Below are 20888 nucleotides of genomic sequence, written 5' to 3' on the forward strand. Positions count from 1 at the left end.
AAAAAAAACAATTACGACGCTTGTCTTTTTGATGTTCACATCTAATAGTCATATCTTAGAATGTAGGTACGTAGTTTGATGAGTCTTAGCATAATCACCTAATACTCAGCATATTCAAAAGATATGAATCATCAAATCGATATCTACTCCTCGTTTTGAGTTGGAACCCCTAAAACACAATACCTAACATACAACTACAAGACTGGTCGTCACCAACAAGAGCCATTAATAATAATATGTTCAAATCAATCAAAATATGATAAAATTTTGGAAGCAATATAATTAGCCAGGACCGGCAAGGCGGCAAGTCACTAATTTCCTGAATCAAATGTGTGTTTGTATGTTTTTTAAAAAAAATATCCTTGGGATCGACGGCCTCTTCGACTTTATTAGTAAATATTATTAACATACATAAGACAGGAAAGCATGTCATGCACGTTTTATGGGCCGGGGAATAGAGATCAATCAGCAATTATATATATGTATCTTTTTAAGTTTTTAGGTCACACATAACGGTGTATATTGTATAACATTGTTTTATTAAAGTTACGGAAAATGAATTGACTGTAACACAAAACGAAGTTCTTAAGAACCTTTTATTTTTCTGGTTTAAGGCTCCTACAACCTACGATAATGGAGTGGGAGTCGTCTTCACACTAGTTAAAAGCATGGTCAATAATAAGAATATTGTTTGAGTTGGTTGGTATAAATATAGTTGCTAATCGTGATAAGTCAAAGTAGAAAACGATGTTGTAATAACTTCGTTTTGTCTTTCGGCGGAAGTAAAAAAAANCTGCTGCTAGTGAGAGAGTAATTAAATTATATTTATATATATAAAAAAAACAATTACGACGCTTGTCTTTTTGATGTTCACATCTAATAGTAATATCGTATAATGTAGGTACGTAGTTTGATGAGTCTTAGCATAATCACCTAATATTTAGCATATTCAAAAGATATGAATCATCAAATTGATATCTACTCCTCGTTTTGAGTTGGAACGCATAACCCCTAAAACACAATACCTAACATACAACTACAAGACTGATCGTCACCAACTAGAGCCATTAATAATAATATGTTCAGTCACTTTATAATTTTTTTTTTGGAAGCAATACAATTAGCCAGGACCGGCAAGGCGGCAAGTCACTAATTTGCTGAACCAAATTTTAAGGTTTGTATGTTTTTAAAAATATATCCTTGTGATCGACGGTCTCTTCGACTTTATTAGTGAATATTATTAACATACATAAGACAGGAAAGCATGTCATGCACGTTATATGGGCGGGGGAATAAAGATCAATCAACAATTATCTATGTATGTTTTTTAGTTTTTAGGTCACACATAACGGTGTATATTTATTGTATACTTTGTTTTATTAAAGTTACGGAAAAAGAATTGATCGTATCACAAAACGAAGTTCTTAAGAACCTTTTTTCTGGTTTAAGGCTCCTACAACCTACGATAATGGAGTGGGAGTACTTCAATTCACACTAGTTAAAAGCATGGTCAATAATAATATTTGTTTGAGTTGGTTGGTATAAATAGTTGCTTATCGTGATAAGTCAAAGAAGTAGAAAACGATGTTGTAATAACTTCGTTTTGTCTTTCGGCGGAAGAAAAAAAAAAAAAAAAAGAGAAATTGTTAGTATTTAGGGGAAAACTAATAAGATCCAAGGTCTCTCTCTTCGTGCTTTCACTTTACTTTTTTTTTTGGAAATGTGTTCTTTGATTTCGGAAAGTTTGTGGAGACCAATCATAGTAATTAAGATTCATTTCCCCGTCAGCATAATCCAACGCATCATCTACCTTAGTAATTTAGGAATGAAGACTTTTAAGCACACTAAGCACCTTTTTCTTTGTTTGTCATACATACACTATGCCAAATTATAACCATACGAAGCTAAAACCCACATAACGAAGGAACTTTAGAGAAAAATATCTTAAGGGAAGTGGTAAAAGGAATTAGAACTCTTTTTTACATAAAACATGATAATGACATGTAGACCTAATAAAAACGTAAACCTCTATTATTATGTACTAATTCATACCATCAAACTAGATAAACACAGGCATAAATCATAATTAACATATTTCATCACTCAATCTTGTGACATCTACTATTTGCAAAAAGAAGAATCTAGTGACATCTTAAAAACCAAAGAAAAAAGTGACATCTCATGTTTATCCAATGTATTAGTAGTGGACTAAAACTTGGGATCTGTCACCCTTTTACTTACATAATCGCCGCTATAATTTGACGACATTTATTTTATAAGAAACCATATATAAGATTATATCAATTATATCAGTTAGCTTTTTTAATTAAATTAGTGGGAAATGAGAGAGATAACTTGTACGCGAAGAATAAGATCTCGTTACCCCTCTTTTGCCAAGTGGATCATAGGATGGGCCAAATGTCTAACCTTGCGACACCCAACTAATCAAATCACGCCACGTTTATTGGCCACGTCACAGCGTCGTGCACTGCAGTTGAAAATGATTTTTCTGTTGTTTCGGCGGCACCGTTGATAAACAAAAAAAAACCAAAGGAATTTTTGTTAAACTTACAAATGGGTAAAAGCGTCATTTCGGGACTCGTCTCGAGAAAGTATCCCAAATTAAAAAAACCTAAAGAGACGCGCTTTCCACGACGGTTTGTGTTGTGTTGGTGTTGTCACACCATATCCTTAATTGCTTTTACGATACTACCCCTGTCTCAATCTACGGCTAATCATTTCCATTAATAATAATAAGAATAATGTTCCATGTACTAAACAAGAGACGCGACTTGTCTATATATTGTCTACCATAATTAGAAGGAAAAAAAAAAAACATCCTTAAACAGGATTTTATACAACGAATAATACACGCTTTCACATTCGATAATGTGAATCCAGACCTCCTCATCACACAAGTTGTAAAGGGTAATTAAGTAAAAAAAATGCTACAAAAGGAAGGCACGTGCTATGCCCAATTACGGTTATAACCCGAAATCACGTGGTTTAGTCAACTCGCTTTATTCCGAAGAAGTTAGTAGTAGGCTTGTAGTAGTTTGTTGGACCCACTCTCTCACTCTTCCACCCCTCTCGTAGGCGCGTGAACTCCTCTTATAAACCGTAGGCGCGTCGATTCAAGATAACACCTTCTCCCCCTCCCCCACCACCACCACTACGTCTTCTTCTTCTTCCTTCTCCCTTCTACAAATACCCTCACAGTCTCTTTCCCTCGTCTTCTAAGTTTTTTTTTTGTTTTCTCGCCTGAGACTGGGTCCCTTGAGATTTCTCTCATTATTGATACTTAAACAAGCAGCAACCTCCTCCTTTCTCCGTTTCTTTTTTTTATAAACTCTTCTTCGCTCTCCGTAAAAACTAAATCAGTTAAACAAAAACAAAAACAAGAAAAAAGAAAAAGCTATGGAACCTTGTAGCGTAACCGAGGATGCTGAGTTTTGGCTTCCGACTGAGTTTCTTACTGACGACGATTTTCTCGTTGCTAAAGAGAACAACGCTGGTGGAGGACTCGATCTCGATGACTCCTTCTCTTACGGGCCGCGTCTTGGATTTGGGGCTTTTCGCTCTACCGTTAAGCCTAATAACGCATGGTCTATGGGTAAGGAAGGTGACGATGAGAAGTTCTTAGCCGGATTGACTCGGCAGATGGTTCAGTCNAAATCAGTTAAACAAACAAGAAAAAGCCATGGAACCTTGTAGCGTAACTGACGATGCTGAGTTTTGGCTTCCGACTGAGTTTCTCACTGACGACGATTTTCTCGTTGAGAAAGAAAACAACGCTGGTGGAGGACTCGAACTTGATGACTCCTCCTTCTCTTACGAGCCTCGTCTTGGATTTGGGGATTTTCGCTCTGCCGTTAAGCCTAATAACGCATGGTCTATGGATAAGGAAAGTGACGATGAGAAGTTCTTAGCCGGATTGACTCGGCAGATGGTTCAGTCATCTCTGGAAGATGATTTCTCCGGTGATCATCACTCTTTTCCCGCCGGTAACAACAACAAGGTAGTTCGATTTGGACCTTAAACCGTTCTCAATCGTCTTTCTCTTTTCTTACGGTTTTTTAAAAACCTTTTTTCTGTTTTTTCTGATGGTTCTTCAGTCGTTGGGTATGAATCGTTCGCCTCTGTGTGTCGCCGGAACTGGGTGCTGTTGCCGGACTCAGAGATCGAACCGGAATTGCGATTCTCGTGTTTCTTCGTGGGATCTGTACTGTGCCGCGGCGGAGGAAGTAGCCAGGATGAGTATCATCGACGAACACTACCATAGTAGTGGCAGAGGACTTCTCGCTTCTCCCACAAAACTTTCCTCCTCCGCCGCCACCGCCGTTAAAAACCACCCTAACAACGGCACCGGTTACTTCAATCAACATCAATCTCTCCCGTACCAGAAGCTACAAGCTATCCAAGTAATGAATCATTATCTCTTGAGTCTTTTTTTTTGTGTGTGCGATTGTGCTGATTGGTGTGTTTTGGTATTTGTCTTCTTGTGAAGTTTCAGCAGCTAAAGCAGCAACAGCTGATGAAACATCATCATCATCGCCAATTGGTGCATCAGAGCAGAGGAGTACGACTTAATAATAATGGTAACAAAAATGTTGGTGGTCCAGTTGATTTGTCGTCTTCTGCATGGTCTAATCAGCTTCCCAGGCGTGATGTTATGAGAGCTGTATTCATCGGAGATCAAACCGGTAAACGTGGCTCTACCGGAACTGGAGTCTTCTTACCTCGTAGCGTTAACCGCACTTCTTCAAGAGCTGAGTCTCGTGACGATAATAAGCCCAGTAAGTTCCAAAAAAAGCATATTTTTCCCAAGTTTCATTTTTGGTTATCCAAACGTTATATTGGGTTCTGATGAGAAAATGTTTTCTTTTTTACTCTTGTGATTAGCTCTATCGACTGTTTTGGTTCCGGCTAGACTTACTCAGGTCCTGAATCTGAACGTAGGCGAACCAGTCCGGTCTTCAGGAAATCTCAACGGTAATATAAAATCTCGACCTCGAGTGCTTATTTAAGTGATTTTAAGCAGTCAATTTTATAATCAATTGGTTTAATTTCTTGTTAATTAATCATGCAGATGTGTCGTGGAGACAGAGGAGCAACAATGGTGGGTTCTCAAGCCAGCTGCACGGTGGTGTTAGGGCGGAGCAGCCAGTGAACGAGCCTCGGTTACCATCGGAATGGGCTTATTGATCGATTTGGTTTCCGTGACTTTTGGGTGTGTTTAGGATGAAGACTAGGGTTTGGAAGAAACAAAGAAATAAGAAGACTAGGATTTGATGACAGGTAGTGAAATAGTGGAGTAGGGTTTTCATATATAGATAGTGGAAGATTTGGAAGAAGAAGAAGAAGAAATAAAAGAAAGGATAGAGAATGTGAAGTGACGAGGTTTTGGATCGTTTAACCACCATTGATGGCTGATAGTTGAAGAAAAGAGCATTGCGAGAGAGACAGGGCCAGAGGCGACTTTTGTTTTTGGTTTTCTTTTAGAAATTAAATGTTAAGTCTGTCACCGGGCTGTTGCTTTAGTATCAACCTTCCTCTCTCTCTTTCTCTTTTGTTCTCTCAACTCAACTCTTAATAAGCAATGGACAGGTATTAGTAAAAATAAAAAGATTGTTATATAATTCTGTTTCCCATTACTTACGAAGTCTTAATAATTAACACTGTTTTTACACAAGTATTATAGCATATTTAATATTTTTAAAATATTACTAGTACTTACCTTGATCAACTAGTACTCTAGTATAAAGTTATGTTCTTACGAAGAAGAAAAAAAGTACACCACCATTGAGACACTACTGCTGAGTGCTGACACACAAGTACACACCATTGGTTGTAGCTCAGCTTTAAAGAGCTCATCTTTTGAATAAACCTTTCCGGGTGGTGGTGGAGGGTGTGCTAGGTTAATTTTTTTTTTTTGTCGTCTGTTAACTTTACTGATCAGATTTTGTTAGTATCTGGTAGCTCTTGTAATGTTCTCCGTTCCACTGATGGATTAATAGAGACATACTACTGACACAGAAGTAATTACCACAGATAAAACAAAAAGAAAGGTAACTATTTTTGTTCTCGTTATACTCGCCTAATGAGCCTTGTTATTACTTATTAGCAACAAAACACAGCTCCAATCTAGGATTCGGACTCATAGATTGAGGCAAAAAAAAAAAAAAACAACACAAAAGGGTTTTTTGATTAGAAGGGAACAAAAAAACTGTGAAGGAAGGAATTTGGCAACCCATTAAATAATACACTCCTAGTATTGATGTATTCTTTTCAAGCAGAGTAATTAATTAAGTAATACTGTACGTAGATAAAATATCTAGGAAGCACACAAGCAGTTAAAGAAGTGGGTTTGATTGAAATGCTGAAAATGGTGGTCTTCTTCTTTGTTGTGGTACAACGTGCAGACTTTGTCCTAAGCCATTTGTTATTATTGTCGTTAGCTAAGATTAAAAATATTTGACAATTTTCTAATGTCGACAATTGAGTTAATGGTAGCTGTTTTTAGTTGTCTTGGTTTTCTCCTCGGTGAGTTTTTTTTTTTCAAAACGACTAGTACAAAATCATCAAGTCAAGTCCGGTTCTATGTTCACCAGGACCGTTCGTAATTGTGTGAACCATGTTAATTGTTAATGGGACGCACATGTAGTTAAATTTGGTGTTCTGTGCTTTGACTGCTTCACGCCGTTCGTTGCCTTCTTAATTATTGTAATTTCTTCGGATAACAACATTATTGAAAACCACTTACATTCTCACATGACTCCGCATTTATTCTACTTTCCTCTTCTTCTTCTTTTTTTTTTTCTTTCTTTCACTTCCACTTGAAGAAAAATAACTGATGAATACATTACATATATACATGTTGGTTCTCTGTTTTTATATTTTGATTTTCGGGTTTACAATCTTGAAGTATTCATTTTTTACTCTTATACTACTATTTGTGTTCCACTTGGGAATCGCGTAAAAAGGTAATATGACTAGAGAGATAGATGCGCAATAAATGCTAAGATGGAAAAAAAACATGTCGTATGATAAACGAACGAATCAGTAGGACTTTGGTTAATGCGAATTTTAATGAAAGTTACGATGCTTGATTTGTTAAAACATTAGTAGTACATACATATTAATGATTACTAATTAACTTTGTGTTTACTGTAATATAATAGCTCTAAAATGCAACTTCATATATACTTCTCCTCAGTCCTCCTCTCCTCTGTCACTAATATGTGTTTATTTCCCTCTGCAGACCAATTATTGAAACATGTTGACCTATTTGCACCTATCTGTCTATAAATATGAATCAATTCTTGTTCGTTTTGGCTTTTTCTTTGGTTGGTCAATATTTTTCATTTTCTGTTTTGGATTTTGGAATGTCTAGAAAGAAAAACAAAATTAAAGGGGAAAAGAATTGAGTAAAATGGATGGGTGTTCTGTTCTCACATGTAGAAATTTTCAATAGTCCAACATATTTGCTCAACTAACAACCACCAACCCATCACCAAATTTTCGTTTCATCTGTTGTGTCATACAAATTTTAGATCAAAAATGATATACTAATTCCAATATTTAATTGAAGTGTTCATGTACATGTATACATTATCATTTGAGTGGTTCGGATCCGATATAGTTTCCTCTTAGAGGGTAAATTACATCAGATTGTTAAAGACTGAAAAGCTCACAACTAGCCTTGTTAGGCCAACGTACAAGTGCAACTGATTTTTTTTTTTTTTTTTTTTTTTTTTTTTGTAAATTCACATTAAACATAACAAATTAACTGTAACCATTTGCAAATTTTAAGGTTAAATAAAATTAAAATTATAGAATTATGTAAGGATAATAATAACATGGGCTGTTACACAATTAGAGGCCCGTTCAATATTAAAGCCCGCTAAGACTAGTAAAAGTCAAATAGAAGACTTCAAAAGAGAAAATTAAATCTAATCCTTAAACATATCAGCAGAGTCGAGTGGTGGAATAATTAAATTTACCACAGTTGTTGTTGGTTGAGCTACCCCAGTAGTGTCATCAAGAGAGGAAGGTTTAGAGAGAGAGCTTTGGTGTTTTTGTTTCGTCGCTTCGATCTTTTCAGTCTGGGGTTTGCGTTCTTCAAAATCCTAATTCGAAAATCTTCTGGGAACTCTTTGGAATTGATCGGCGATGGCGGTGGGAGATCAGACGGAGCAGAATTACTTGCCGAAGAAGAAGAAATCCGAAACGGAAGACGATAAGAGGTTCTAACTCCTTTGGAATCTATGTTTGATTTTCTTTTTTTGCTGGGAGTTAAGTGAATCGATCATTAATTTTTGAGAGTTGTATCTGTTGAATAGGAGGAAGAACATTGTTCCAGGGAGCTTGTTAAAAGCAGTGGGTTAGACCTGGAGGAGGTGATTCGAGCCCCGTTGATGGTGATCAGGTTACCATTTTGGGGTTTTTTTGTTTGCTTGTCGTGAGGCAGAGAGACTAAAGACTAAAGAGAGTGGTCAGTTTTGATGGTTATGTGTGTGTTTTTTTTGTCAGGTTATTTATCATTGCACTGTACGGACACTTGATGGTGTAGTAGTGGAATCTACGAGGTCAGAATGTGGAGGTGAGACTGACGGAAACATTTCTCAGTAGGGAGTTGCTTTGAGCTTTTTTTTTTTGTTAGGGACATCATAAATGTGTTGTTTGATGTTTAGGGAGAGGTGTACCAATAAGAGATGTCTTGGGGAAGAGCAAAATGATCCTCGGATTGCTCCAAGGAATTCCCACTATGCACAAGGGTGAAATTGCTATGGTAAACTCAAAAATAAAAGTTTTTTTGTGTGTGTACCGAGCTCACCTCTCGCGTCAAACATAACCTTTTTTAGAGTGCTTTACCATTTTTTGTATATTTCAAAGATGTGACTCTTTATACGGATGTTGGCTTCATAGTTTGATTTCTGAATATGGTTTAAGCTTATTTAGTTGAGTCTCCTGAACTTCAATGAGTTGATGCGCCAAATTCTTGTTAGCTATTTGAGATCACTTTCTCCATTCTTCACGGCTGAAGAAGTCTTTATGCCTTTTTTTGTGTTTTGTTTCAGTTCAAGATGAAACCTGAAATGCATTATGCAGAGAAGGATTGTCCAGTCTCAGCTCCAGGGAATTTTCCAAAAGATGATGAGCTTCATTTTGAGACTGAGTTGTTGGATTTTTTTAAAGCCAAGGCAAGATCTCATTACAAACCAAGATAACAGTGCTTTACTTAGCCAAAAGACTTTGAAAACTTGCATTTCATCTGTTTTGACTTAAGCTTTCCTTTCCTGTGTTAATGTTCAGATTGCAAGTGAAGATCTGGGGGTCGTCAAGAAGGTAGGACCTGATTTTCCATATTTGTAGACGTAAATTGGGTTGGGGATGGTGTATCTGTTTGGTGGCTTGGGAAAGGGTAGTGTAAGGATGAATAAGCAGAGGTTGAATGATATGATACAAATTTCTCTTGTTCATTCTGATGGCTCAAGCATTGCTTTTCCTTTATATGAAAGATTCTAAATGAAGGTGAGGGATGGGAATCTCCCAGAGAACCTTATGAAGTAAAAGCCAGGTAATGTAATTCTTGATCATTCAGCATTTTGGGTCAAACTAACACCTAACCTTGTTTTTCCTTGTGGGCTGAGACGTAGATTGAACTTTTATGCATTTTTGTGGTGTATATTAGGATATCTGCTAAATCCGGTGATGGACAAGTGATCTTCTCTCACACAGAAGAACCTTATTTCTTCACGTTTGGAAAATCTGAGGTGATTGTTAAGTTTACGGGGCATGTTTTTAGCTTTGTACTCTCTGTCCATACATATCCGGTCCTGCGGAATACATTGCTGACTATTGCTCGTCAATTAGGCAGGTGCCTAAAGGTCTTGAAATTGGAATGGGAACTATGGCTCGGAAGGAGAAGGCAGTTATATATGTTCGCAAGCAGTACCTGACTGACTCTCCTTTGATGCATATCGATCAAGACCTTGAGGAAGTTCATTTTGAGGTTGAACTGGTACATTTCATTCAGGTATAAAAAGACAAACCTTATGTAATCCAATTTTCTTATATTGTATTTTGAGCATCTAAGAAATGGGAGACTGAGCGATTGACATTCAAGTTCGCGCTTTGAAGGTGCGTGACATGCTTGGAGATGGACGTCTCATAAAACGTCGGATTCGAGATGGAAGAGGTATGTTTCACACTTTATTCGTAACTGTTTTCCTATCAATGTCAACATGATACTGGTTTTATTCTTTTACATCTTGCTGGCGGATATGCTAGAATCCAGCTCTTGTTTTCTGTATATTTAGCTTATCCGCTAGACTATTCTGATCGCAACATTTCACCAACTTATTAGGCGAGTTTCCCATGGATTGTCCTCTCCAAGACAGCCGGTTAAGCGTTCACTACAAGGGCATGCTTCTCAATGAAGAGAAAACTGTCTTCTATGATAGCAAGAGTGACAATAATGATCAGCCGTTAGAGTTCAGTTCAGGAGAAGGACTGGTTAGTTAATTCCACGTTTATAGAAAAACCTAGTGAAGTTCTTTACACGATTCAGTTGAAATATATTTCCAGGCATGGTTAAGATTATTCTGTCATATTTGCAGGTCCCTGAGGGGTTTGAGATGTGTACTCGTTTGATGCTACCTGGGGAGATTGCTCTTGTTACATGCCCCCCTGATTATGCATATGACAAGTTTCCAAGGTCATACTCTTAACTGTACAGATCACACTGAACTTTAATACATGATAGCGTATAAACTCTTAATGAAGAAGTAATTGACTGTTTTCTCTCCTGATAGACCACCTGGCGTTCCTGAAGGTGCACATGTTCAGTGGGAGATTGAGCTTCTTGGTTTCGAAACGCCAAGAGTAAGTTGGTCTAGTGTTAATGCCTACCATAGAAATTGTAAAAAGCTTCCATTTCTTATGAATCCAGTTTCCTTGTCACAGGACTGGACTGGTTTGAACTTCCAGAGCATCATGGACGAGGCAGAAAAGATCAGAAGCACGGTATGGAGCAAATATTCTGCTACCATATAAAATATGACCGAGACTCCTACATTGTACCATTACAGAATTTTCTTTTAGCTAATCTTGATTAAACTATGAACTTTCAGGGTAACAGGCTTTTCAAAGAAGGAAAATTTGAGCTCGCAAAAGCAAAGTACGAAAAGGTATATAATCCAAAGCTCTAACCAATTCCAGAGTTAGCCTTTTGTTTCATCATGTCTGAGAGGTGACCCAAAAACAAACCAGGTACTCAGGGAATTTAATCATGTAAACCCACAAGATGACGATGAAGGAAAAATATTTGGTGACACAAGGGTGAGTTTCATCTTCTCATAACGTTTGTAGGATATATATATGTCTAGATTTTATCATATTGTCGTTTTAAGTATTAACTAGCTCTTGCATCCTTGCTCTCTGATTTTTGAAGAATATGTTACATCTGAATGTTGCGGCATGTTTGCTTAAATTGGGAGAGTGGAGGAAGTCTATAGAGACTTGCAATAAGGTAACCTTCAGATAAACAGAATCTCTGAAAAGGCTTTATTTTTAAATCAAAAGTTCGGAGTCTGAGAGTGCTCCAATTTCCAAACAGGTCCTAGAAGCAAAGCCAGGCCATGTGAAAGGTCTCTACCGTCGCGGAATGGCTTACATTGCAGGTGGAGAGTATGATGACGCTAGAAATGACTTCAATATGGTAAATTATGCTAAAACTGCTGAGCATAATCCAATCCATAGATTTGGTAATCTGCTTACTAACATGACTTATGTGTCTGTGTTTTAGATGATCAAAGTGGACAAATCATCGGAAGCTGATGCCACAGCTGCTCTATTGAAACTGAAGCAGAAGGAACAGGTCAGTGTTTGATAACCATTTCAACCAAATGTCCACCCCAGGCTACTTATGTGTTGAGCATATTCTGCCAATTTCGATACTTATTAATATAAGAAGATCTCTCTGTGTTGTTTCGTTTGACCTCACAGGAAGCGGAAAACAAAGCTAGAAAGCAGTTCAAAGGATTATTCGACAAGAAACCGGGGGAGATAACCGAAGTGGGTACAGAAATAAGAGAGGAGTCTAAAACTATAGAAGAAGTAGATGAGACAAAGGATATTGATGAAGACGAAACACAGGAAGAAGGAACGACGAGGGTGAGCACGGAAAGGAAGAAGAAATGGTCGGAGAAAGGGTGGCCTTTCCTGAAGAACGTGATGCTACAAATCGGAATGCAGCTGGGTGTTCTTCTGATAGGGATTTTGATATTCCAGTTTGTGAATGCTAAATTTACATGAGAGAGCTAAGCTATGAAGGCACCCAACGGTACTTACATCTCATATCGAAGGGTTTATTATTAGTACTTTAGACTCTCACGCAAGAGAATATAAAATTGATATTTGTACCACTCTAATCGATTCTCTTGACTGATTGCTATCTGTTTCCTTTCATTCTAATCATATGATTACTAATTAATGAGAGGGTAAAATAAATAAACGATACATGAAATAAATGATAACAATTCCACCCACAACCACTCAGGGTTAAATAATAAAAGAGATTACCTGAAATTAATAAAAGTCGCCACTAATGTTTATTTTTTAAAATAAAGTTTCAACCGTTTAGTCCGTGTTGAACTCGCGTTTTATATCGTACACACCAAACGATGCTTAAAAACGCTGATTTTGCCTTGTATCAGAGATTTTTGGGGGCAACGGAGAAATTTTTGTTTTTAGGGCTTTTTTATTTTTTCCTTTCTTTCTTTTTGGGTTATCATCGTCGTCTCAGATCCTGCTTAAAGGAAAAATCTTTTTTTGTTCTTAGATTCTTCACTCTCGTCTTTTGATCTCTTCAAGTTTTGGTGTCGCCGTCGTTCTCGTTTCAACCTTTTTTCCGATCTTCAATCAATCACCCGCGTCTGTCCAGACTTGGGTTCGGAGGATTCACGAACCTGGGATTTTTTTTTTTTTTTTTCCGATCAGATAGATAAAATTAGAGATTAGGTGGTAAAAATATTTTAAAATTTGTTGGGTGTTTTGGTTTGGTTTGATGATGTTGACACGAACTGTTGGGGTCTGAAGTAGTAATAAGGAAGTGAAAGTGTGTAAGCAACAAAGAAGAATATAATGAACCTTTACATTCGCCGCGAAGCTTCCAAGGTTCGTCTTTTATTTTTTTCTTTTCTCATTCTGATTTCTCTGTTTGAGTAATTTGGCTTTGGCTCTTTGTTTTTTTGTAGCTATGGAAGAGATTGTGTTCGGAAATCACGACAGAGATTGGTCTCCTTGCTGAGAATTGGAAATACCTTCTTGCTGGTCTTCTCTGTCAGGTTTCCCATCTTTTTAATTTCACTTTTTCTGATACCTTCAACCTCTGTAATTGAGCTTCGTATATTATTTGAATTCGACACCTTTTTTGCTCTTAAAAGTAGAAGAAGGGGTTACAGTCATGGTTTGTTATACCTATAGTAACTTTAGGCCTTGGGAGATATTAAATCACAAGACTTGAAATTACCCTCTTTTTCTTTCTATGGGTTTATGTCTCCTTTGGTTTCTTTGGTTCAGTTAAGAGTTGATTAGGTGTTAGTTTTGAAACTTATTTGAATGCATCTGTTATGTGCAGTATATTCATGGTTTAGCTGCTAGGGGAGTTCATTATATTCACCGGCCAGGACCAACGCTTCAAGATTCCGGCTTCTTTGTTCTTCCGGTTTGTCTCCATTACTTCAGCTCGTTTGGTTGATCCTTTCCTTATATTCTTCAGAATATATGTCATATGTATGCTCTTGTTCGCTTTTTTGTATTTTAGGAGCTTGGTCAAGATAAAGGCTACATAAGTGAAACTGTCTTCACTTGTGTATTTGTTTCATTTTTCCTGGTGAGTTTCCTCAAGATACAAAATATTCATCTCTGGTTCTGTTCTGACTAAGCAGCCGTTATATGAATGGTTTGTTTCGCCTTGCAGTGGACTTTCCATCCTTTCATTGTGAAAAGCAAGAAGATATACACTGTTTTGATATGGTGCAGGGTTCTCGCCTTCTTAGTTGTAAGTACCCTTTACCTTTAGCTAAGTAAATCAATACAATTCAAAGGTTTTACCTCTTGATGTTTTTTTTGCCAATTTTTCCATTGACAGGCTTGTCAGTTTCTCCGTATTATAACATTCTATTCGACTCAGCTTCCTGGCCCTAACTATCACTGTCGAGAGGTATAAACTAAACAGATATCTATACAACGACTGGGACCCTAATTTATAATTCGCATTCATGTGTTTCTTGTGTTACATACAGGGCTCTGAGCTTGCCAGGTTGCCAAGGCCACACAACGTTCTTGAGGTGCTCTTGCTTAACTGTGAGTTTTGAGCATTTTCCCCTTCCTTCAACATATCTTTTTATGTATGTTTTCTTCTTATGTGATAATACGCTGATCTTATTAGTTCCTCGTGGGGTGATATACGGATGTGGAGACCTGATTTTCTCATCGCACATGATATTCACACTAGTCTTTGTCCGCACTTACCAGAAATACGGTTCTAAAAGGTACAAAGTTTCACTAGTCATGTGTCATAAAACAATAAAGGAAAGATCATTTCCATAATGTCTTGTAAATGCTCTCTCAGGTTCATAAAGCTGTTAGGTTGGGTCATTGCCATCTTGCAAAGCCTCTTGATTATTGCGTCCCGTAAACATTACACAGTCGATGTGGTTGTTGCGTGGTATACTGTGAACTTGGTTGTCTTCTTTCTTGACAACAAATTACCAGGTCTGCTTTCTTTTTACTTGAGAAATTAGTTTGCAGAAACCCACAAATATTTCTCATTTGATTTTTTTTTGGTTTCTCAAAACAGAATTGCATGATCGAACAACGGTGTTGCTCCCTGTCACCACGAAAGACAGAACCAAAGAAGAGAATCACAAACTCTTGAATGGGAACGGTGTTGATCCAGCAGATAGGGTAGGTATCTGAATTAGGGTTTTTTATGTCTGGTTGAAAACCCAATAGATGTGTATATGTTGACCCATTTGTTCTTTCAGAGACCGAGGGCTCAAGTGAATGTCAAAGACAGCAATGGAGGTCACACTGATAACAATACCAATGGCACATGAGAGCTCAGTTTTCGGGTTGTTGATCGTTGGTAAATTTGATGATATGACTATTGATCAAGGAGAGAGCACGATGCAGTTTGTATATTCTCAGTTCCTTGCTTGTCAAGTAATTGATGTGTTTGTTAGGGATCTTACACTTTTGATAATGATGAAAATATAACCAAAAACACCAATGTAGCCATTTTAGCTTTCATCAACGTTTACTTAGATGTACAACCACTGCCTATTTGGGACGATGACTATACCTACTATCTAATTAGAATTTGGGACTGATTTTGTTGTGTTGTCTACAGTTATGAAACATTCTATCGCTATTTTGTAACTCTCTTGAATCTTGATGCGATTTAGAGCCGTTTACCAAATAACAATCATATATAATTGTTCGCTCATGAAAGTGGAGAATAATATTAGTTGGGGGTGACGTTTAAACAAACAGAAACATTTGGGGGGTGAAAGTATAGGAATCGTGATAGAGAGCTTAAGGGAAGAGGGGAACGTGGCGTATGTCGGTAAGGAATGTGGTCAAAGGCACATCCCATGTGGGCTCACATGTTTTACATCTTCTTCTCACGACACTTAACTTTGTCACCCTCTCTGTCTCTTTCTTTTTCTCTTTCACATTTTTTTCGGTGCTCATACTTAAATCAATTTAGCTAGCTAGATAGTCCCAAAACTTCCAACGAACCAATATGTATTCATTCTTGGATATTTTGAATGACTTCTATAACCGTTTCGAATTACTATATTTCCCGTTACGGTAGAGTCGGTTATTTTTGAGAATCATTAATGAAGCTGTAACCGATGTTAAATGATCAGTATAATATTATATGGGGTGTCAACTTCATAGAACATGCTAATTGAATAATATATACGAAAAGAGTATGTAAGATAAAACATGGTAATTGATGGTCCAAAACATCACTTTGTGTTTAGAGATGCTGAAATATTTTTGACAGTGGATTTATTAAAGAAGGTTATAGAATACTATCAAGTTTGTTTTTTTTAGTGCCCTACCCGATCGAATAATTTCATGGACCCACTGGCTTGAATGCAAATATTTTGGTAAAGTCGATGTTGTCTTCCTTTTATTTTGCTTCTTTTGTGGTTAGATATTGTTTCTTTGGATTCGGTGTCATATTCTCAAAGATTATTTGGCGTCTGACGATTGGCTAATCTATATTCGTTTAGAAGCTGCAAAAGATAGGAATACCACTGACATAGCGATGCACACATATGATCATAAACATATACTATATGGTTGGTATAATTGCAATGATGATAATGAAAATTAATTGTTTCAATGTTTCACAAAGGAACGAGTAATTTCATTTCTTTTTCATGCAGTCATGATGCTGCACCTTTAATTTGGCTGGCAAAAAAAACTGTTTCTTTCTTCACTTTTTTTGTGTGTAGTAGTATTGTCAGTTGTAGTATTTGAGTGAGTATGATAAAAAGAGGGTCCTTCGGTGTCATATATATGGGTAGTAAAATCATTAATTCAAATGCAGAAAGACAAAGACATTATCATTGTACCAACTGTCTTGATATGGTGTGTTTTTATGAAGTTCTTGATTTTTTTTTTTTAACCTTTTTTTAATTAATGTTTTGACAAATCGAATAGTAGTACTTAACAACGTGGATAAGTAATGTAACGGCTGCTTTACCAACACACACATGACACATGCAGTAAATAACGTCCCTAAACTACATAGTTAATTTTTATATGTCCTCAAGCAATTATTTGTCTATCTCCCCAGCTGAGCTAGAAAGGCCCAGAACAAGACAATTTTAAAATACACTAGTACATTTTTTTCTTTTGGGTTAAACTACGTCATATTTTTATCTTTACCATTTCCAAATATTTCAGAAATGGAGATAACGTGTATCAACCATTTGTAATTTTGTAAATCATTTCTTCTCCAAAAACGACAACTTTTGAATCAGTGAAAAGTTGTTGATAATTGAACCAAAGATATATAACGAGTACGAAAGTTTACTATCCAAAGAGATTCGATGTCTTAAGACACAGTAAAAACAAAAATAGAAGTGTCGAATGCAAACACCGACACATGCTAAATATTTTCCCGGGCGGCCCTTATACATATCACACATCTCCAAGATTTGATCATTCTGCTGGTTTGAAGATTGTAGAAACTTTTAGTGGTAATTATTAAACTCAACTTGAAGATATGTAACGTCAAGTCAACCATTAGTGTTTTCATAGTTATTGTCTTGTACATCCGTTAGTATTGGCTAAACAACCTTAACATACGCTTTTACGAGTATTTTTTAGGTCCTAGTTGAAAGATCTTTAAGGAATATATAAAAGATCTGTATACTAAAAAAGTAGTATGAATTCATAATAATACTCCAAAAAAAACAGTTGCTAGAAAAAGAAAACTTAAAAAAAGTCAATCAATCGCCAAAATATGGGTCTAATGATGAAAGTTCACGCGGTTTCAACATGAATAAAAAGTGTTTTTGCTTTTTGTGCCTTTTTTTTTTTTACTTTCAACGGTTAAATAGTAAAAGCGATTCGCTATGAAAATTTCACCTCTATTATTTGATTTGATCTCTTTCATGTGGGCATATACTATACTCTTTCATAAAATTATTATTATACATTCATGTCTATAATTTTTATTTAGCTTATGTTTCATATTTAGAAAAATAGATTCCCTAGTATACAAAAAAACAAATGAAATTTATACAAAAAATACAAAACAAATGAAAAAAGGAATTTTAAAAAAGTTTAAAAAGAGAGAGGCGCAAAGTTTTGTGGAAAAAAACAACTTTCGGATATAAAAAAAACATTTAAATATTAATTAGAAAAAGAACAAAAAAAAAGAAAAAAACAATTCTCTTTGTAGAGAGAAGTCTGAAAACGCCGAGAAGAAGAAGAAGAAAGCTTGAGACTTTCTCTCTGTATCCATTTCGAAATCGATAAAGACTTCAACTTTTCGGTGTGCTAAAACAATGACAGCTTTCGTATAGTTTCGATTTCTCAAAGACTTTCTCTCTCTTGATTCTGCACCGTAGTCTCTGATCACTTTCTCAAATGGGAGCTCGTTGCTCTAAGTTCTCATTCTGCTTGTTCCCTTCTCACTTCAAATCCGCTTCAGTTCTCGAATCTCCTGATCTCGGTCTGCTTCTGTTTTCCCAACAAAGGTTTCATCTTTTTTTGTCGTGTTTGATTTTGAGGGTTTTGTCGTCTGATTTGTGTTTTATCATTCTTCTCCTTGGTTAAGAAAATGGAGGCAAATCGTGGCCGAGTTTTAAAGAATTCAGATTGGAGCAGCTTAAATCTGCTACTGGAGGTTTCTCTTCAGATAACATTGTATCAGAACACGGTGAGAAAGCTCCTAACGTTGTCTACAGGGGAAGGCTTGATGATGGTCGTTTGATCGCTGTTAAACGCTTCAATCGCCTCGCTTGGGCTGATCATAGACAGTTCTTGGTAATTTTGAAAATCCCTTTATGTTGATGCCCTCTTATCGGTTTTAATCTCTTGCAAAGATTTGGTTTTTGTGTGGTCTAAATCTGGTGAAAATGTTGTTTGTTTGATTTAGGATGAAGCGAAAACTGTTGGGAGCTTGAGGAGTGATAGATTGGCTAATCTGATAGGATGTTGTCATGAAGGAGAAGAGAGATTGCTTGTTGCTGAGTTTATGCCTCACGAAACGCTTGCAAAGCATCTTTTCCACTGTGAGTACTAGTGAGAAAATGTGGTTTCTTCATGAGAGATTGTATAGTGTCTTGTTGATGAAATTGATCGGATGTGTTGTGTGTTTTGTAGGGGAGAATCATCCGATGAAATGGGCGATGAGGTTAAGAGTTGCAATGTGTTTAGCACAAGCTTTGGAATACTGTAGTAATAAAGGGAGAGCTTTGTATCATGATCTTAATGCTTACAGGGTTTTGTTTGACAAGGTGAATATATTGATTCCATCTTTCCTTATCTTTCTGAGTGATTTTGTATTTGAAGTTGTAAAATTTGTTTATCTTTTGTTGGTTTACAGGATGGGAATCCGAGGTTGTCTTGCTTTGGACTGATGAAAAATAGTCGAGATGGGAAGAGTTATAGCACAAACTTAGCATTTACTCCTCCAGAGTATTTGCGAACGGGTAAAAACTCTCTCTGCTTCATGTTTATATATATGTCCCTTAGCTTCCAAAATGTTTCAGGGCACAAAGTTCCCAAGGCTAAATCAACTTTGTTCATCTTGTGCCAGGTAGAGTTACACCAGAGAGTGTAGTATTCAGTTTTGGAACCGTTTTGCTCGATCTCATGAGTGGAAAACATATTCCACCGAGCCATGTAGGTCCTCTACTATTAAAAAAGATATACAAACTTTAGATGTAATGTAGGACCTGGTTCATTGTGTCCTGCTGGATAGTTTTATCCTGCCTCATTCTTTCTCAGTGACTCTCTAACGTTTGCTTGTATACAGGCGCTCGACTTAATCAGGGGAAAGAACTGTGCAATGTTAATGGATTCTGCACTCGAGGGTCATTTCTCAAACGAAGATGGAACTGAGCTAGTACGCTTAGCCACACGTTGTCTGCAGTATGAAGCTCGTGAAAGACCAAATGTCAAATCTCTCGTTACTTCACTTGCCACACTCCAGAAGGAATCTGATGTAGCTTCATATGTTCTTATGGGTATCCCCCATGAAACAGAGGTTGAGGAAGAGCCTTCGCTTTCTTTGACACCCTTTGGTGATGCATGCTTAAGAGTGGATCTTACAGCCATACATGAAATACTTAACAAGGTTGGATACAAGGACGATGAAGGAATTGCCAATGAGGTCTTAATTTATTCCTTCGTTTTGCTCATTGCTTAGTGTTTTGCATTAGAGACTTGTTATGAATATGATTTTGTTTACCTTCTTCTGCAGCTCTCCTTTCAAATGTGGACCAACCAGATGCAGGAATCTCTCAATTCAAAGAAGCAAGGCGACTTATCTTTCCGTTCCAAAGATTTCACAACAGCAGTCGATTGCTACACTCAGGTAATATCTACAAATGCAACATGACCTCTTTTACATGTGGATTAAATATACAAAAATAAGCTATGTCTGTCACTAATTCAAATGACTGGTTTGTTATATGATGTAGTTCATAGATGGAGGAACAATGGTATCACCAACGGTTCACGCACGGCGCTGCCTGTCATATCTGATGAACGAGAACGCACAAGAGGCTCTGACTGATGCATTGCAGGCACAGGTTGTGTCTCCAGAATGGCCAACCGCATTGTATCTTCAAGCGGCTTGCTTGTTCAAGCTCGGTATGGAAGCCGATGCTCAGCAAGCTCTTAAGGACGGGACTACATTGGAAGCTAAGAAGACTAACAACAAGCGCTGCTAAATAGAGCGTTTTCGAAAGCTTTGTATAGGCTTATTTTGTTCCCTCTTTCTCTCTATATGCACATACACACATATGTGGGTGTATCTATCTATATATATGCATATACTTTTGATGCCTTCTTCTTCTTTGTATTTATTTTCCGAATCATGGTGATGCCTTGTTATTTCTAATTATGTATGTGCCTCATGGGAAGGTCTCTTTGAGTAATTTTTTGCAGGCTTTGTCCATTTTACCAATCAGTTATTTTCCATTGATTCTTATGAAATTTGGCATTCAGATGAGAATAAACTTATAAAAAAGTTGATTGTATGTTTATATATGTTTATCAATTAAAAAAAAAAGGTAAATATCTCATGGCATGGTATTGTTTTGTAACTTCGATAATGATTCTAA

At 36.8% G+C, this 20888-nt stretch overlaps 3 protein-coding genes and 1 pseudogene across 5 annotated transcripts; all 4 read left to right on the forward strand.

Moving 5' to 3' along the window:
• On the forward strand, nt 3193-5654 carry LOC104711977. 3 transcript variants are annotated; one of them, XM_019229747.1, is made up of 6 exons: nt 3193-3663; nt 3950-4018; nt 4116-4421; nt 4508-4796; nt 4903-4992; nt 5090-5654. In XM_019229747.1, exons 1-6 carry the CDS (start codon nt 3418-3420, stop codon nt 5203-5205), a joined length of 1116 nt encoding a protein of 371 aa, XP_019085292.1. In that variant the 5' UTR covers nt 3193-3417; the 3' UTR covers nt 5206-5654. The 3 variants fall into 3 exon arrangements, with proteins under 3 accessions (XP_019085292.1, XP_010427063.1, XP_010427064.1); XM_010428761.1 differs by lacking the exon at nt 3193-3663 and having other exon boundaries at nt 3679-4018; XM_010428762.1 differs by lacking the exon at nt 3193-3663 and having other exon boundaries at nt 3679-4018; nt 4514-4796.
• LOC104711978 lies at nt 7978-12457 on the forward strand (annotated as a pseudogene).
• Nucleotides 12640-15398, forward strand: LOC104711979 (phosphatidylinositol:ceramide inositolphosphotransferase 1). The gene is made up of 11 exons (XM_010428764.2): nt 12640-13179; nt 13260-13349; nt 13643-13729; nt 13829-13897; nt 13985-14065; nt 14156-14227; nt 14310-14370; nt 14456-14558; nt 14639-14781; nt 14867-14973; nt 15054-15398. Exons 1-11 carry the CDS (start codon nt 13147-13149, stop codon nt 15123-15125), a joined length of 918 nt encoding a protein of 305 aa, XP_010427066.1. The 5' UTR covers nt 12640-13146; the 3' UTR covers nt 15126-15398.
• On the forward strand, nt 17962-20702 carry LOC104711980 (probable serine/threonine-protein kinase At5g41260). The gene is made up of 9 exons (XM_010428766.2): nt 17962-18268; nt 18374-18582; nt 18695-18830; nt 18922-19055; nt 19145-19250; nt 19358-19443; nt 19577-19933; nt 20024-20137; nt 20244-20702. Exons 1-9 carry the CDS (start codon nt 18184-18186, stop codon nt 20493-20495), a joined length of 1479 nt encoding a protein of 492 aa, XP_010427068.1. The 5' UTR covers nt 17962-18183; the 3' UTR covers nt 20496-20702.

This window comes from Camelina sativa, chromosome 9, assembly GCF_000633955.1.
Source record: "Camelina sativa cultivar DH55 chromosome 9, Cs, whole genome shotgun sequence".
NCBI lineage: Eukaryota > Viridiplantae > Streptophyta > Magnoliopsida > Brassicales > Brassicaceae > Camelina > Camelina sativa.

Bases quoted from the DNA above. Each gene is read 5' to 3' on its own strand.
- LOC104711980 (XM_010428766.2), top strand. From the start codon at position 18,184: ATGGGAGCTCGTTGCTCTAAGTTCTCATTCTGCTTGTTCCCTTCTCAC. The intron at 18,831-18,921 runs GTGAGTACTAGT...TGTGTTTTGTAG, and splicing joins TGCAAAGCATCTTTTCCACT to GGGAGAATCATCCGATGAAA. The intron at 19,251-19,357 runs GTAAAAACTCTC...ATCTTGTGCCAG, and splicing joins TCCAGAGTATTTGCGAACGG to GTAGAGTTACACCAGAGAGT.
- LOC104711979 (XM_010428764.2), top strand. From the start codon at position 13,147: ATGAACCTTTACATTCGCCGCGAAGCTTCCAAG. The intron at 14,066-14,155 runs GTAAGTACCCTT...TTCCATTGACAG, and splicing joins GGGTTCTCGCCTTCTTAGTT to GCTTGTCAGTTTCTCCGTAT. The intron at 14,782-14,866 runs GTCTGCTTTCTT...TTCTCAAAACAG, and splicing joins TCTTGACAACAAATTACCAG to AATTGCATGATCGAACAACG.
- LOC104711977 (XM_010428761.1), top strand. From the start codon at position 3,701: ATGGAACCTTGTAGCGTAACTGACGATGCTGAGTTTTGGCTTCCGACT. The intron at 4,797-4,902 runs GTAAGTTCCAAA...TCTTGTGATTAG, and splicing joins TCGTGACGATAATAAGCCCA to CTCTATCGACTGTTTTGGTT. The intron at 4,993-5,089 runs GTAATATAAAAT...TTAATCATGCAG, and splicing joins GTCTTCAGGAAATCTCAACG to ATGTGTCGTGGAGACAGAGG.